The sequence below is a fragment of the Triticum urartu genome, chromosome 7A (assembly GCF_056163025.1).
Source record: "Triticum urartu cultivar PI428250 chromosome 7A, HENAU_Tu73, whole genome shotgun sequence".
Taxonomy (NCBI): Eukaryota; Viridiplantae; Streptophyta; class Magnoliopsida; order Poales; family Poaceae; genus Triticum; species Triticum urartu.
In genome coordinates this window covers 505,042,518-505,058,718 of record NC_141879.1, presented here as the reverse complement: position 1 = coordinate 505,058,718, position 16,201 = coordinate 505,042,518, and the positions used below count along the sequence as shown (strand labels likewise).

At 45.4% G+C, this 16,201-nt stretch overlaps 2 protein-coding genes across 4 annotated transcripts; both read right to left on the bottom strand.

The window, feature by feature from the left end:
• Positions 1 to 3,701: 3,701 nt before the first annotated feature.
• Positions 3,702 to 5,993, bottom strand: LOC147960162 (uncharacterized). 2 transcript variants are annotated; one of them, XM_087531407.1, is made up of 5 exons: positions 5,796 to 5,993; positions 5,540 to 5,682; positions 5,356 to 5,461; positions 5,109 to 5,252; positions 3,702 to 4,641 (listed from the first exon to the last, which is right to left on the bottom strand). In XM_087531407.1, the coding sequence occupies exons 2-5, from the start codon at positions 5,614 to 5,616 to the stop codon at positions 4,279 to 4,281; spliced, it is 690 nt and encodes a 229-aa protein (XP_087387533.1). In that variant the 5' UTR covers positions 5,617 to 5,682; positions 5,796 to 5,993; the 3' UTR covers positions 3,702 to 4,278. The 2 variants fall into 2 exon arrangements, with proteins under 2 accessions (XP_087387533.1, XP_087387534.1); XM_087531408.1 differs by lacking the exons at positions 5,540 to 5,682; positions 5,796 to 5,993 and having other exon boundaries at positions 5,109 to 5,245; positions 5,356 to 5,467.
• An 83-nt stretch (positions 5,994 to 6,076) lies between these two features.
• LOC125525495 (protein DJ-1 homolog C) lies at positions 6,077 to 15,897 on the bottom strand. Of its 2 annotated transcripts, XM_048690494.2 has the most exons (11): positions 15,632 to 15,897; positions 14,668 to 14,949; positions 13,872 to 13,981; positions 13,215 to 13,525; positions 12,943 to 13,143; positions 8,560 to 8,709; positions 8,293 to 8,472; positions 7,898 to 7,966; positions 7,125 to 7,325; positions 6,458 to 6,595; positions 6,077 to 6,375 (listed from the first exon to the last, which is right to left on the bottom strand). In XM_048690494.2, exons 4-11 carry the CDS (start codon positions 13,404 to 13,406, stop codon positions 6,163 to 6,165), a joined length of 1,344 nt encoding a protein of 447 aa, XP_048546451.1. In that variant the 5' UTR covers positions 13,407 to 13,525; positions 13,872 to 13,981; positions 14,668 to 14,949; positions 15,632 to 15,897; the 3' UTR covers positions 6,077 to 6,162. The 2 variants fall into 2 exon arrangements, with proteins under 2 accessions (XP_048546451.1, XP_048546452.1); XM_048690495.2 differs by lacking the exon at positions 14,668 to 14,949.
• Between the last annotated feature and the right edge of the window lie 304 nt (positions 15,898 to 16,201).

Here is a 16,201-nt window from a genome sequence, read left to right as displayed (position 1 = left end):
TGAGAAGCAATAAGTCTAAGTGCAGCATCTGAGAATTTTGGCTTTGGAGCCCTAGCAAACAATCTTGCAGGCGGACAATAGTACTCATAAGAATAAGCAGAATAGTTCTTGGTCTTATGAACATGGCGGTTTGATGAACCGCTCTCATATTCATATGCCTGAGTATGGTTTCCCTGCAAAACATTTGCGTTAGTGCGACTCGGGTGAGTTCTCTGTCTGTATGAAGCCTTTGGACCGTATGAAGCCTTTGGTCTGAGGTTTGTCTTCTTCACGTGAGGTGTCATGATGACATTTACAGGAAGATTCTCCAGACACCTTTTCGAAACCCAGATCTTCTTCATAGGCGGTCCATTCCTGCAGTTAGTACCAATGTACCTGGCAAACACTTCACCATTCTGATTCTTAAACAGTTTATAGTTTGCATCAAGGGATTCATCAATGATAACGGGGTTAGTACAAGTGAAGCCAGATAGATTGGATGGATCTGCTGAAGGTTCCTTTGCAGCAACCCACGTGGTTTTGGGGTACTGCTCAGATTTCCAGTAAGAGCCATCAGCATTCATTTTCCTTACGAACCCAACACCCTCTTTCCTTGGGTTTTGGTTCAGAATCTGCTTTTTGAGGACATCACATAGTGTCTGATGCCCTTTAAGACTTTTGTACATCCCTGTTTCAAGCAATGTCTTCAACCTAGCATTCTCATCAGCAATAGCAGTGGTATCCTCAGCAGAGGGGTTAGTTACCACATCAACAGTTGAAGATATTGCAACAGTAGTAGCAGTAGAATATTCAGCAACAGAAGTGGCATTATCACGCTCAATGCATTTAAGACATGGTGGTTCAAATCCTTCCTGAGCGGAACTGATCTGTTTGGCGCGAAGTGACTCGTTTTCCTTTTGCAGATCTTCATGAGCCGCTCTCAATTTCTCAAGATCTTACTTCCTTTGAAGATAATCATAGGAAAGCTTTTCATGAGTTGTTGAGAGAGTTCCATGACGACTTTCAAGTTTCTCATACTTAACGTGAAGATTTTTTATGTCTTCAATTAAGGATTCAGATCGAGTCATTTCAGCACCTAACAGATCATCGCTTCTGTCTAACAGTTTTTGAATATGTTCCATAGCTTTCTGTTGTTCAGTTGCAATTTTAGCAAGTGTTTTGTAGCTGGGTTTTGAACCACAATCAGAGTCATCGTCACTAGATGTTTGATAGTGAGTAGTGCGTGTGTTTACCTTGACACCGCGTGCCATGAAGCAGTAGGTAGAAGCGGAGTAGTCCTTGTCATTTGCATCGGTGTCGCTGATGAAGTCATTGTCTTCAGTGTTGAAGATGGACTTGGCAACGTATGTTGTAGCCATACTTGCGACGCCTGAATCGGACTCCTCCTCAGACTCCACTTCCGCCTCCTCAGAAGCGGACTCCTCCTCTGAATCCATTTCCTTGCCAACAAACGCACGTGCCTTGCCAGATGAGCTCTTCTTGTGTGATGAAGACTTTGAGGAAGACTTGGAAGAAGACTTTGAGTATTTCTTCTTCTTCTTGTCGTCAGAGTCATATTCCTTGCTCTTCTTCTTCCTTTTGTTCTCATTGTCCCACTGTGGACACTCAGAGATGAAGTGGCCAGGTTTCTTGCACTTGTGACATGTTTTCTTCTTATAGTCGTGAGCAGAAACTTCATCATTCCTTGAGCTTGATCGGGAAGACTTTCTGAAACCTTTCTTCTTGGTGAATTTTTGGAACTTCTTCACAAGCATAGCAAGTTCCCTTCCAATGTCTTCAGGATCATCCGAACTGCTGTCAGATTCTTCTTCAGATGAGGAGACAGCTTTTGCCTTCAAGGCACGAGTTCGCCCATAGTTTGGACCGTAGATATCTCTTTTCTCAGAAAGCTGAAACTCATGTGTGTTGAGCCTCTCAAGTATGTCAGACGGATCGAGTGTCTTGAAATCAGGACGTTCTTGAATCATCAGGGCTAGGGTGTCAAACGAACTATCAAGTGATCTCAGTAGTGTCTTGACGACTTCATGTTTGATGATCTCAGTAGCGCCGAGGGCTTGAAGCTCATTTGTGATGTCAGTGAGTTGGTCAAATGTGAGCTAGACATTCTCATTGTCATTTCGCTTGAAGCGGTTGAAGAGGTTGTGAAGGACACTGATTCTCTGATCTCTCTGGGTTGAGACGCCTTCATTGACCTTGAAGAGCCAGTCCCAGACCAGTTTAGATGTTTCCAAAGCACTCACACGGCCATACTGTCCTTTGGTCAGATGACCACAGATGATATTCTTGGCAATAGAGTCCAGTTGAACGAACTTCTTGACATCAGCAGAAGTGACACCTTCTCCAGCCTTGGGAACGCCGTTCTTGACGACATACCATAGGTCGACGTCAATGGCTTCAAGATGCATGCGCATCTTATTCTTCCAGTAGGGATATTCAGTTCCATCGAAGGCGGGGCACGCAGCGGAGACTTTAATTATCCCTGCAGTCGACATAGCTAAAACTCCAGGTGGTTAAACCGAATCACACAGAACAAGGGAGCACCTTACTCTGATACCAATTGAAAATGCGTTATATCGACTAGAGGGGGGTAAATAGGCAATTTTTATGAAAGTCTTCAAAATGTGAAAGTTATGAAGACAAACGATAGAAATAAACCTATTACCCTGCAGCGGAAGGTAGACTACACTAGACAAGCCATAGTCAAGTATTCAATAGAATGAAAGCATAATGACTAATAGCAGCAATGTAGTAAGGATCAGATAGGAAGATATTGTGAAGCCACACAGAACACGTAGTCACTCAGTGAAGACAAAAGATAGTGCGAACATACAATGACTTCACAAGGAGTAACAGTAAGTAAAGGGAAGGGAAGATGAAACCAGTGACTCGCTGAAGACAATGATTTGTTGGACCAGTTCTAGTTGCTGTGACAACTGTACGTCTGGTTAGGGCGGCTAGGTATTTAAACCTTAGGACACACAGTCCCGGACACCCAGTCCTGAACACGCAGCTCGGGACACCCAGTCCTCACCGTATTCCCCTTGAGCTAAGGTCACACAGACCTCGCCCAATCACTCTGGTAAGTCTTCAAGGTAGACTCCCAAACCTTCACAGACTTCTTCACTGGCAATCCACAATGTCTCTTGGACCCCACTTAACAGTACGGTGGTTCCTATGACTCAACACAAAAGAAAAAAGAACTATGAAAGATCTAAGTCTTCGAGCTCCATAGGCTTCATGTGGTGTCTTCTCTTGTCATAGTCTTCAATGTGAATATCTTCATATACCACCTTTGACTTCAATGTCTTCATACATTTTTAGGGGTCATCTCTAGTAGGAAAACTGAATCAATGAGGGACTTCTACCTGTGTTATCCTGCAATTCTCACAAACACATTAGTCCCTCAACTAGGTTTGTCGTCAATACTCCAAAACCAATTAGGGGTGGCACTAGATGCACTTACAATATCGACAAGATGAGGCTCAAGATGACCCCTAGGGTCAAATCATCGATATGTCAACAAGATGAGGCTCAAGATGACACTATGGTTAACTTGTCCATATATCGATGAAATGACCCTCAAGGTTAATCCATGAATCTAGATGACAGAATTTACTAACTTAGAACATGACAATCAAAGTGCACTCACATTCATAAAGGTTCATCAAGGTTAGATCCAACACCTGATCTCACAAAATACATAGACAAAGGTTCAGAAATAGATACTAAAGTACTTAATAGATGATTATCATCTAGATTACAACACTGCTGGATCTAACACCATAGATCACAAATTCATCACTGAAGTACTTGGGTCATAAGTTCATACTAAAGTACTAAAAAAGATTATTATCATCTAGAAACTGATAGATGATTATCATACTAGAAGGCACCCTACTCATCTAAGATGGCCTTCATACCCTGAAGCTTCAACTTTATCTTTTCCTCAGACTTTTGAAGCTCAGAAATGTGATACTGCGGTTTAAGCCTCTCTTCTGTGAGCCTCTCCTCCTTCAAATGATTGAACTTCAAGTTCCTAATCACATTGGCTTGAGCACATGTCAGGTTCTTCAGAGTTTCATAGTTTAGCAGCATCTTCTTCTCCTCCTCCTCTGTCTTTGACAGCTCTGCCTTCAAGTTCCCCACTACAGTCTCAAGCTCAACAATCTTCACATCAACATATTCCTTTTGCTCCTTCTGATTGTTTAACTCCACACCCCTCTGCTCCTGGGCATCCAAGAGAGAATTCACATCAATGTACAAACTGTCATAGTTCTCCTATAGTTTCTTCTTCTCCTCTTTCTTTGACAACTCTGCCTTCAAGTTGCCAACTACAGTTTCAAGCTCAGCAATCTTCACTTCAAGATGTTGCTTCTGCTCCTTTTGATTGGTTAAATCCACACCCCTCTCCTGCTGGGCATCCAAAAGAGCATTCACATCAGCATACAAACTGTCATAGTTCTCCTGTAGTTTCTTCTTCTCTTCTGTCAGGTTGTGAATTGCAAAGGAACTCTCTAGATTGTCATTGGTCCTAGCTGACTTAGTCTCCCCATACATATCCCATAGCTTGGCCAATGCCTTCTCCATTGAGTCTGGCCATTCAAAATCAATCCATTGAACTACTCCACAGTTTATACCTTCCTGTATTATAAACAATAAAAGAATAAATAATTGTCTAAGACCATCAAACCAACAGGTTCATGTATCTAATATGTGCACTGTTAAACAGACAAATTAACAAGTCACTAAGCACTCACAGGTTCCTTACCATACAGCAGACAAATTAACAATGCCCACTGATAAACAAGTCATTAAGCACTGACTATAATAAACAATGACTACCATCCACTAATGAGAACACACTCCAACATAGTGGCTAAAGCAAATTAAACAAAGACAAAGCACTTAACCAAACTTAACAACTTGATAAACAAAGGAGTAAGCACTGACCAAAATAAACAATGTGTGGTCAGAACAAGTTCAAAAAATCCACTAATGACAAGGCATGTCATAACAGGCTAAACAAAGACCAAGCTAAAAAAATCTTAAGAGCTTGATAAACAAAGCATTAAGCAAACAGCTTCCTTTATACAGGATGTGAATCATACCTTCTTAGCACATCCAAGAAACCCCCTGCCCGTGTGCATCCCTTCAAATGCTACAAAGCGTTCGACCGGCTCACCGTGTTCACACAAGACATTCACATCTGCATCAGTACCATTGAAATTTGGATCGTGCATCGTAGCTGGAAGTTGCGGGAGCAAGCAAAGAAAAGGCTAGGTTCAGATCGAGCTCAGTGAAAAAATCCCCAATTCACTAACCCTAACCCTAGCTCTAGGTACCTAACCAACCGACCTTGATGATGCCATCGCAGGAGGAGATGTTCAGGACTGAATCCTCACTGGTCTCGTCGCTCCACGACACCATGGCACCGGGGAGCAACAGAACGACGGTCGGCGGTCTGGCGGCGCCAGGGAGGAAGAACAGAGTGAGGAGAGGGCGGGGCAGAGGCGAGAGTGAGGAGAGAGCTGGATCGAACCTGTTTTTACCCACACGTGGAGCAGTAGCGACCGCCACGCCGTTAGATGGCGTGAGCTCGTGGCCGTGACACCACATCCCCAAAATCAGGCCCCACCTGTCATAATAGTGCTTAAAATGCCCCAACAGAAGGTTTGGTGTTTTCTGCAAATAATTATGCGTGAAATCAGTGTTTTCTGGCACAAAAATGTAAAAGAGTCTTTTTTGCAACCCTAAGCTTCAATGCGGTGGTTTTCTGCAATTCACTTGAAATAAACCTGTCAAGTTCACATAGTTCCTATATGTTGTCGCATGCTATCCCGCGACGGGTCCAGCGCCCACTCGTCATGTTTGCAGGCCTCACATGACGCTGCTGCCATACTTGGATCCGCCCGCTGGGGAGGTCCTGCGCACCATCGGACATGGAGCGTGCGGTCCTTGAGGCCCAGGATGCCGCATCGGTGCAGAACATATTTAGTGGACATTTCACTGCAGTCTGCAGCTATCCAGTAAGGCGGCAACAGAATAAAATTATGCTATCTCCGCAAGAGACAGTCACCTCAAATTTTGAGCATCGCTATAGCAAGATCCATAGACCATAACCAAACATTCAGCGCCTCTGTAGTAGCAGAAATGCTAGGTGTTTCAGCTCTTGGGGTAGTCAAAAACCATTCCATTTGCCACACCTTTCGCTCGCCCATGGCCAAAGAATTTTCTTACAATGGCCAGGGAAAAGTCCATGACTGTTCCGAGTCCCTTCCCAGTAATCAAATTTCCGTCAATCACGACCTTTGATCGGTCAATAACCTGGCAAGTGAGCTGATTGACTATGGAAGGATGAGCAGTCACTGTTTTATCCTGAGTAACACAATTCCAACATCAATTTACTTCCATTTCAGTGAAGTATAAGATGCTACGAGTTTTTAGTCCGAAAAATCACCTGGAGTAAACCTTGCTTCTGCAATATCAATGGAGAGTAACAGATCCCACCATACATCCTGCTTGCTTGCCTCTGTTCCTTGAGTAGCTTCTTAAGAGTTGTACACCTGTGAAGACGCTCAGCTCCGGCAGGTCCCCCCTGGACAATATCAAGGAATAAAACATTGCAGAAAAAGAATATTGGACAAAAACAACCAAAACATATTAGCAGAGCAAGCAAGCAAAAGGACAGTGCAACATGCAAATGCACACACATGAACACCTGAATTATAGGTAGCTGGACACTTGCTACACCTTAAGACATAATTAAGAAGAATGAGACAAGAATGATGAACATATATATAACTTCATGTTGCAGAGCACACATATTTGTCATAGAAACGCGCAAGCATAACTATGAAAAATGTACATGTAAGTTTATTTCTTTACAAACTGTCTTGATCTCAACATTCTCATATATATACTATGAAAGATGCACATGTAAATTTATTTCTTTTCCATTTTTTCTTGAGCTGGACTTTTTCGTATTCTAGTAGCTATCTATGTCACAAATATTGTCAATGTTTGCAATATATATTGATGGTCAAACAAATATTTTACTAGCACAAACTCTAAATTAGCTTACATTATGAATAGGAAATAAAAACGTGAAATGCAAAACAGCTTACAGGAATAATGATTAGATCATATTTTGAATCAGAAGCATCCAATATGCATTTATCAGCAACAATCTTCATTCTTTGAGACCCGACAATATTTGTGGACTCGTCAACTGATGCCAACACCACATTTATATTTGCCCGTCTTAAAATATCCACCAACATTATGATCTCCATCTCCTCAGACCCATTTGCAATTGGAATGAGAACCTGTTTCAGAAGTCAAACCATCCGAGAATCAATGCCACGCAACTTGCACTCTGATTGCACCTTTCCTAACGTTTTCCCCATCAATGCTCATAGCCGAAAGTAATGACTAGACAGATAGATGAACTTTATTTTTCACATGGACTAGCATGAATGTGTTTCGCATAGAAATATGGCATGGGGCGTTTTCACGTACAGTGACAGTGTATGAAGGGAAATCAATAGGTAGATAATAATTCATATAGAATGCTAGGGCATACACAACCAAACTGAGCTTTCTTAAATCAAGCATGCACCTTTAGGCAAGCATCGCTGAATATAACGATCAAAAGAAAGTGCAAGTATTCACTCTGGTGTCGCGCAATCCCATTGTTTTTACGAGAAATGCTTTAGGCATCCATTTGTCAAGCAAGCCATGTTACCCTTTGTCAGAAAAATAAAAAAATCAGACTTGCATAAGCATATTATCCTATTTATTGTGACATAAATTTTACGTTAATGATGGTTCTACATGTAAAAAAACACATTATTTGAGCTAATAATTTAGCACAAATTATAATCAAACATGAACTGACCTGAGGTTTGTGATCAAAAGGCCACTCAACTCTGTTGACTTCTGTACTTCTTTCAAGACCGGCATCAATCTATGATATCCATGGGCAATTTACAACAACCGCAGAGTGGTCAGCAGGTGTTACAATGCAAGAAAGAAGTTGTACCTCATAAAGTTATAGCAAAAAAACATAATCTAGAAACTTGCTAGAATTCTTCCTTAAATTGTTTTTGCTAGCATAAGCAACTAAAGGATAAAATACACTTCCTAGAATAAAAACAACAATCAGAATTGCAGGTACACTAGTACACTACTCATAAAAGTTTAACAATACATGAACTAAATTTACAAGAAATAATCTAGTCGGCTAAAAGGCATGATACAAAACAAAGATGTGCAAAGTTTATTTTGACAAACCAAAGTACTGTGCACATCTTCAACAGCATGAGGCCCAAACAACTGCTCGACAAATGATAAAGCGAACTGAAATGCTGTCCCAGGACCACGACTAGTAGTGAGCTCTCCTGAAACCTGAACATTTGACTCGACAGCTCGGAATGTTGGAAGATCTCCTATGAACGACGGGTGACAGGTGATCTTGCAAAAAAGGAATAAGGGTTCAATGTCAACTAAAGAAGGCCAGATCTTGATCGACTAAATCTAGTTATGTAGCAAAATGGCCACCTTTCTTCCCTTGTGAAGACCCCAGGGCATGAGAACAACAGCTGGTGCAGCACATATAGCACCATACAATCTTTTCTCTTCAGCTTGTCTAACCATAATTCTCTGAAGGATCTCGTTATCTCTCAACCGCACTGAACCAGGCATTCCTCCCTGAACACATCGCCCCAACAATCGAAGATTAGATTTTAGATACTGCCAGTTTGTAACACAGATAAAACAACACAGGTCAAGTGAGTGTCAACGAAGAGATGACATGTTGCAGTCAGCACGAAAAGGGAAAAATATGATGAAACAGTTTAGAAACATTGCAGTATCAAAGAGAAGTGTTGAGAAATATTTGAATGCTCTCCCAAAGAGAGGCTATAAGGGCAACTCCAATGGAAGGACGCATTTCGTCCGTTCTTGTCCGTTTGGGTCCGCATGGGCAGAAATCACGGCCCAACGCATGGACGCAAATCCAATTCTTGTTCGTCTGCTGTCCATGCAGACGCAAATCCGCCCCAAATTTGGACCGGTTTGCATCCACACGGACAGCACACGCCACCCATCCACTCGGTATCCGCCCCGGGCTCACGTGCCAACCAACCAACAGCCAGAAGCAGGTCCTTTTTCCCTCACTCTGCCCCCCAGCCGCTCGACCGTCAAACCATAGCCACCACCGCCTGGCTTGCCGGCGCAAAATGCCATGAAAGTGGATCCCTAGGAGGGCCGGGAAGCACGACCATGAGGCCGGCTCCTCCTCGGGGCGGCGCCGCCGCGCGGCAACGTTCATTGTGACGCCCCAGGGGCGGGAACGGGTCTACATGCCCGTCGAGCAGTTCCAACGGTACTAGGAGTGGGCCATCCGCATGCCATGGCCTGGCGTCCACCTACCAAACGGCTGGCATGTGGCATCTGATCCCAGAGAGAGTTCCAGTGCCAGCCGTTACAAAGCCCGGCCGCGCACGCAAGGCCGAGATCCGCAGCCGCCACCGACCTCAGCTCCCCGACGACCTCCGTCACGACCCGGCGTATGCTGTCGACTAGCCGTTCTGGACACCTGGTTCGTCGATGAGCAGGACCTGCGTCACCGGTCTTTCTTCGCTGCTTGGGCGCGTGCTCCTAGTCCCCCGTCATCGTTGGCGGTTAAGGAGGAGGCGGCCGAGCAGGAGTAGGAGACCGACGAGGCCTACAGGAAGGCCCTCGAGGACTCCCAGCTCGACGAAATCACCTTGTGGCCTGGCTTGTCACTAGCGCTGGCCGAATCCGTCGGAGTACAGGTCACCGGCTCACCGCGCCCCCGCCCATGCCCCCGCCCGCTCCCAAGTCAGAGGCGGAGCAAGAGGCGGGGCAGGAGCCAAGGCCATTGCTGGGGCAGTCGTGGTCGTGGACGGCCACAGTCCCGTGCACACCCAAGTGGGTGGACGTGGACCTGGAGGTCCGCAGCAGCAGGAGGCGGAGCAGGAGCAACAGGTGCAGCAGCAGCAGGAGGAGGAGGAGGCGCCCGCTGCGCCACCGCATGCGCCGGCGGCAGTACCGTGGCCTTATCCATGGTCGCCTCCGATCTTCATCGACCTCACCGACGAGGACAACGGCGACGGCTACTAGATCTTGGTTGAAGCTTATGTTCTTTAGTTTTAATTTAATGTACGACTGGACTTTTGCGGCAATGTATATATTTTTAATACGAAAATCCGTCCAAAATCTAAAATACATCCCGGCGCGTCGGGCGCAAGTATGGGTCGGTGGACACGACCGGACATTGGTGTCCGCCTAGCCGGCCCAAACGGACAAAAGACGGACACATTGCGTGTCCGTTTGGGTCGCTGTGTTGGAGTTGCTCTAAATGCTCCATAAGTTTCTGCTGCTTAATGCAATAAGCTGTTCGGTTTGGGGAAGATCACTGAATAGGAGATAAGCCATTAGCGGTTCAGTTTGCTCGGTTGCACAATCTTGCCTTTAGTACGAATTGGACAGTAGTTGGAGTTTTCACTCAGGGTTTTTGGTTGTATCACATTTAGGAGAAACCTTTGGGAAAAGAAGATTGTTCTTTGGAGTTCTTTAAGTCAGTTATGTAGTACGGAGGTTTTGTTGGAGGAGGAGCATAGATGGCATTGGACTTTGGAGAAGAATGGCAAGTTTACAGTTCGTTCCCTTTAACTTACACTTAAAGCTGCTCAGGTTTCTTGGCCTTAAAAAGAATGTGGTTCAGTAAAATTCCTCCTAGGATCAAGGTTTTCCTTGGTCTGGCTTCTCGTAATAGCAAACTCAGTAAGGATTATCTGTTGCATAGGGGCAAGAAAAGGACTGATAACTGTATGTATTGTGGTAGATCTGAGTCGGTTAACCACCTTCTTTTCTACCATTCTCTAGCTAATTATTGTTGGAATATTTTTAATTGTTCTTTCCATACTAACATGTATCCTAGTAGCTTTGATGATCTTTATAGTTGGATTCGGCAAGATACGACGAGGTTTTCTGTGGAGGGGGGGAGGATGATAACAGCGGCCATCGTTTGGTCGCGTGGACTAAGCCATGTCGCCCTCTTGAGCTAGGGGGGTCTCGGTATATTTAATCTTCAGTACCTGGGGTGTGCTCTCAGGATATGGCTCTGGTTACAAGAAAAACAGACCCCGTCTTCCCCACTCATGTTGCTCAATCTCTGCAAGCCTTCTTTTCTATAGTGGTGGTTTCTGAGGTCGGGGGAGCACACACTTTGTTCTGGACGGATACATGGGTTCATGGGCAATGAATTGCTGACCTCGCTCCACATATATTTGGTTTGGTGCCCAAGCGAAGGGCCAACAAGAGAACAGTCATGGAGGCCTTGACTGATCATACTTGGGTATAAGACATTCAAGGTGGTTTGGCGGTTACTGTTATTGGAGAATATTTCGAGCTTTGGGATCTTCTATCAGACATTGTGCTGCAACCAGGATTCGAGGGCTCCCATACCTGGAAATCACGGCCTCTGGACAGTATTTGGCTAGGTCGTCCTAGAGGTTTTTTCCAGGGAGCTAACCTTTTTGGACCTTGGGCTCGCATCTGGAGGACATGGGCACCTGGCAGATGTCATTTTTTCATGTGGCTAATGCAGCAAGTGTTGGACTGATCACCGTCTTGCATGACAGGGTTTACCCCACGCCACCAGTTGCCAACTTTGTGGTCAGGAGGATGAAACCATCCAGCACCTGCTGCTTACATGTGTCTTTGCCAGACATTTCTGGTCCGGCTGGCTTTGATCGGTTGGTCCGCAGGTCCTTACCCAGCAGCTGGAGGACACCTTCTTTTGATGACTGGTGGACAAGGTAAAGTAAGGCTGTTGATGTTGAGGCTCAAAAAGGACTCAATTCCCTCGTTAACCTGGAGGCGTGGATCATTTGGAAGCACTGGAACCACTGCGTTTTTTATGGTTTTCTCCCCAACTTAGTTGGAGCGCTCTTTTTTTGCGGGTAGCTGGAGTGCTTTTGCTTGCTAAGGAAGACAATGTTTCTTTGGGGTTTAGCCAGGGTCCATGGTATTTCTTACCTCGTGGCCAGTGCGCCAGGAGGGTCCTAGTGGCTGGCCGAGGTCGGTGTTTGTTTTAAGAAAAGCGCATATGTAACCTAAGGTCTGTAGGTGGGTGGCTATCTTGTAAGGGTTCTTACCCCTTCTTTTTCTTCTTAATATAATGATAGTATGATGCACAGCCCTCCTGTGTATTCGAAGAAAAAAAACTTTGTAGTTGGATAATGTCCTATTACGGACCGTCAGGTTATTGCTTCTAAGATTTCGGCTTTAGTTTGGTCTTTATGGAAATGTACGAACAGTGCAAGTTCCAATAGTATTACTCCCACTGATCCAACCAGTTATTTTGATGATGGCTAACCTATGGTCGGATTGGGCTGTTCTTCAGAAGCGAATTCTTCAAAATAAACAATGGCGAGGAGATCCGCTGGTACCGCACACGACAACTGTGGTCTTTAATAAAAGTCCAGGAGGGGGGGGGGGGGGGGGGGTAGAGACCTACAGTGCTGCACATTGGTAATGTCTGAAATTGTTGGTGACGTTTCACTGAAGCTTGAAAAGCTGGAGCAGATTTTTTTGTAATAAAAATTTGGTGGGTTGTCAGAAAGAGTCGCCGCGTTGACTTGGCTGTAAGATGTTGAGGCTGTCCTGCTCGTTATGTTGGGAGTTCTAAGATTCTAGTTTTTTAGGCTGGCTGGGGCCAATTAGTAGTGGCAAAAATGGTGTTGCATCAGGCCAAAATTTCAGGATACCAGCACAGCGATGTTGGTGCCAACAAAACTGTCTATCTCCTGTTTTGTCGTTTTTCAGCAATGAAAATAAGAAGCTCTTGCTCCTTTTATAAACATAACGAAAATAATAATAATAATAATAATAATAATAAGAGAGGTGGGTTACCGGGAGAGCCACAAGGTCGAACTCCTGGTTGGCACATGCTGCAATGGACTTGTCTGCGATGATGCGCGTCCCATAGGAAGCCTCAACCTCGAGGCCGTCCTCCACAGAGGCCAGTGTTACGTCAGCGCCCGCTCGCCTGAGGACACCGGCTAGGATGACTGCCTCCATTTCTTCCGTGCCCATGGCAATGGGCACAAGAACCTTCACAGTAAAAAACAGAAAGTCAGGTTCTTGACGCTGTCAGAGAGAAAGGTAACAAGTGGAGACTAGACCTTCTTGGGAGATGGCGGCAACGAGACTGCCGTTGAGGTGGTGGAAGGAGAAGGAGCCGCTCGCGCGATGGAGCGGAATGGCGGTGTCCGCCGGTGAGGCAGGGCATAATGGGTTGGTGCATGTGGCGGTAGCCGAATCGCCATGGCAGTAAGGGAAGTCGGGGCGAGAATAGGCTTAGACGCTGAGAGCATTAGAATTTGGAGTTTGGAGATGAAAAAAATGCAGCCAATAAATATGCAGCCTTTCCGCCGTAAAGCACACGCAAACTGATGTAAGCTACGGCACCCTCGCGGACATGCCCTCCTTCTGACTGCAAAATGGAGAGGAAGTGCGGATTTAGCTAGACTTTTAGATACACAAACTGCAACATGATATCTTCCAGTTCAGATTTGATAAAGTATGAGGCGTTGTAGATAGATCATAGATACTATGAGTGAGAGAGAGAGAGAGAGAGAGAGAGAGAGAGAGAGCACACTCCAGTTCAGATTTGATAACTAAAGTATGAAGAAGAAGCTAATTCTATTTGCAGGAAGCAATAACAAGTGATATTCCTCTTAGATAACTCATAACTCTAGGTTTGCTTACCTTTCTCTCATAAGTCATATCTCTAGGCATGGTCAATTAATCCATGTTGTATAAACAATAGGTTTACTTACCTTCCTCTCGCTGCAGTTTCAGAGAGCACTCCACCACAGGGACGGTTCACAGCCCTGTGGTTCCTAGACAACCTTGCTCTTTTGTATTCAGTAGGCCTGAAGTGGGGAATCTGGAAATGGAAGTGATCACTTACCACATATAAATAAAAAGGTAAAATTCCCAGCATGAAAATATTGTCTCAACTTAAACAAGCATGAGAGGCTTCTATAAAGCAACACAGTTCATTCAAAAAAGCCAAATGAGCAAATGGATCTGTTAAATTCATTAAGGGGCCAAATGAGTAATACATTCAGAAGCCAAGCATTTTGGAAGTGCAGGGCTACTTAGGACAATAGAAAACAAAAAATTGGGTGTGACAACTTGGTATGGTGATCACGTAAATGATTTTTGACTACCAAGATAATGGAATGAAGGTTTCTAAATTCTTACAATCCGAGGAGCACATACAAACAATCAGATTGATACAGATGCGTGAGATCAATATCAGCAAAGCAAACTCTCCTCAAGAGGATAATTAGCATGCATTCAACGCATGTCAGCAATTAAGTGTTTCAACATACATTAATGACATAATAGTTTTTAGAGTCTAAAGACACTACTAGAAACAAATACTAGCAATGATCAAACCATAAAAATAAATACTATGGTTGAGCTACTGTGGAAATGCAGCATCGCTATCCTGAACAACCTGCTGACCATGTACTGATGTACATCATCAAACCAACTGTCGGACAACAATTCTGGACTTCATACTCATGCACTACGAGTAAATGCAATCCCAGATCGGAGACCCACCGGAGATGGGGGGTGGACGAAGCCGGACATTGACTTCGCCTTCGCTGGCACCGGCGGAGGCATCCGGAGACGGGGCCGAACAAGGTTCCCTGGCTTGGAGGCGTCGAGTCATCGCCCTTGCGCTTGGAGGCTAGGGTTTCAACCCGGCTCCATGGCAGGTCTTTGAGGCTGGAGGTCTCCTCCAGTTTGGTTGCGCCAACGCCGTCCACTCCGTCCCTGCCGCCCACCGCTTCTGTCACCTCGAAGCGGGCAGAGGAGAAGTTTGGGCGTAGTTTTAAAAACCTGACCGGTGATCAAACCGGTTAGGCCTTTGGTTCAGGTTTTCACCGATTCAATGTCTGGTTTTTAAGCCATAAAATAATATATACTCCCTCCATCCCATAATATAAGAGCGTTTTTTACACTAATATACCCATAATATAAGAGCGTTTTTTACACTAATTAAGAGCGTTTTTTACACGAATTATATTAGTGTAAAAAACGCTCTTATATTATGGGATGGAGGGAGTATTTAGCAATAAATCTAAATACTGCAGTCAATAGATAGAAACATGTAGAAAGACATCGCAGAGTAATCAGTATTTGCATCTCAACGAATAATATGGCACATATGTACAAAAGAATACACCATACTGCCAAAATAACAAGCACCAACCAACAGTAGCAGCAAGTGACAGTTTGACAAACAAAACTACGCGCCTATGCCTGCGTCCAGCATACAAGCACAGAAATATGGCTCACGTACAGCCAAGTAGCCAGCAAGCACGAAGGCATCGATGCATCAATATTTCAGTACCAAATTAGCAAAATAACCTTATACAGTCATACTTCGGCGACTAGTAATCGAGGAAGTGAACAGACAGGATATCCATATCCACAGAGCTGTACAGGACAGCAAAAGCATCATAGTTCATAGGTGGAGGCATGAGAAAAATGGGGACCGACAACGCACAACGGCGGCTACCTCTGGAGTCTTGGACTCGGCCAATGGCGGCGTCGCCAAGCCCTGAAATCGGGCGACGTCGGCGCGTCCCCCGGAAACCTCGGACTGGAGTGGTGGGGGGCGGCGTCCCCTGACCTAGAGCTGGAGCCTCGATTCAGCCGTCGAGCGGTGGCGGCGTGGACTAGTTGCAGCGGTGGCGGCTTCGGGCTCGGGCGCGGTGCGGCCAGCAAGCACAGCCGGCGCCGCGGGCCGGTGGGCGGGGGTGGCGGGATGGCGGAGAGGGGATAAGAGCGGGAGCTGGACAGAGAGTCGGGGCAGGACTTACCGAGTTTGGGCCTAGCATATCTCAGGCCGGGCCAAAAAAAGCCCGGTGCTGAAAACCCAGGCCCAAGCCCGGCCCGGCCCGACCACCGGGCCTACTAAATCGGATCCGAGCCCGGAAAAGCCCGACACGGCCCGTTCGGCCCGGCCCGACCATGGCTAAAAATCCATTTTTCACAGTTCTGAGCCTGGACCGATCTGCCCATCAGGCTTGATTTTCAGGCCCGAGCCCCGTCCAATGGCATGTTCGGGCTCAGCCCGACCCAGGAT

Coding starts and splice junctions, on each gene's coding strand:
- LOC147960162 (XM_087531407.1), bottom strand. CDS start 5,616: ATGTGGTGTCACGGCCACGAGCTCACGCCATCTAACGGCGTGGCGGTC. Junction 5,462..5,539: donor CCACGTGTGGGTAAAAACAG/GTTCGATCCAGC, acceptor TGGCGCCGCCAG/ACCGCCGACCGTCGTTCTGT. Junction 5,253..5,355: donor CCTGCGATGGCATCATCAAG/GTCGGTTGGTTA, acceptor TTGCTCCCGCAA/CTTCCAGCTACGATGCACGA.
- LOC125525495 (XM_048690494.2), bottom strand. CDS start 13,406: ATGCTCTCAGCGTCTAAGCCTATTCTCGCCCCGACTTCCCTTACTGCC. Junction 8,473..8,559: donor GTCTTCACAAGGGAAGAAAG/GTGGCCATTTTG, acceptor CTTTTTTGCAAG/ATCACCTGTCACCCGTCGTT. Junction 6,376..6,457: donor AGAAGCAAGGTTTACTCCAG/GTGATTTTTCGG, acceptor TGTGTTACTCAG/GATAAAACAGTGACTGCTCA.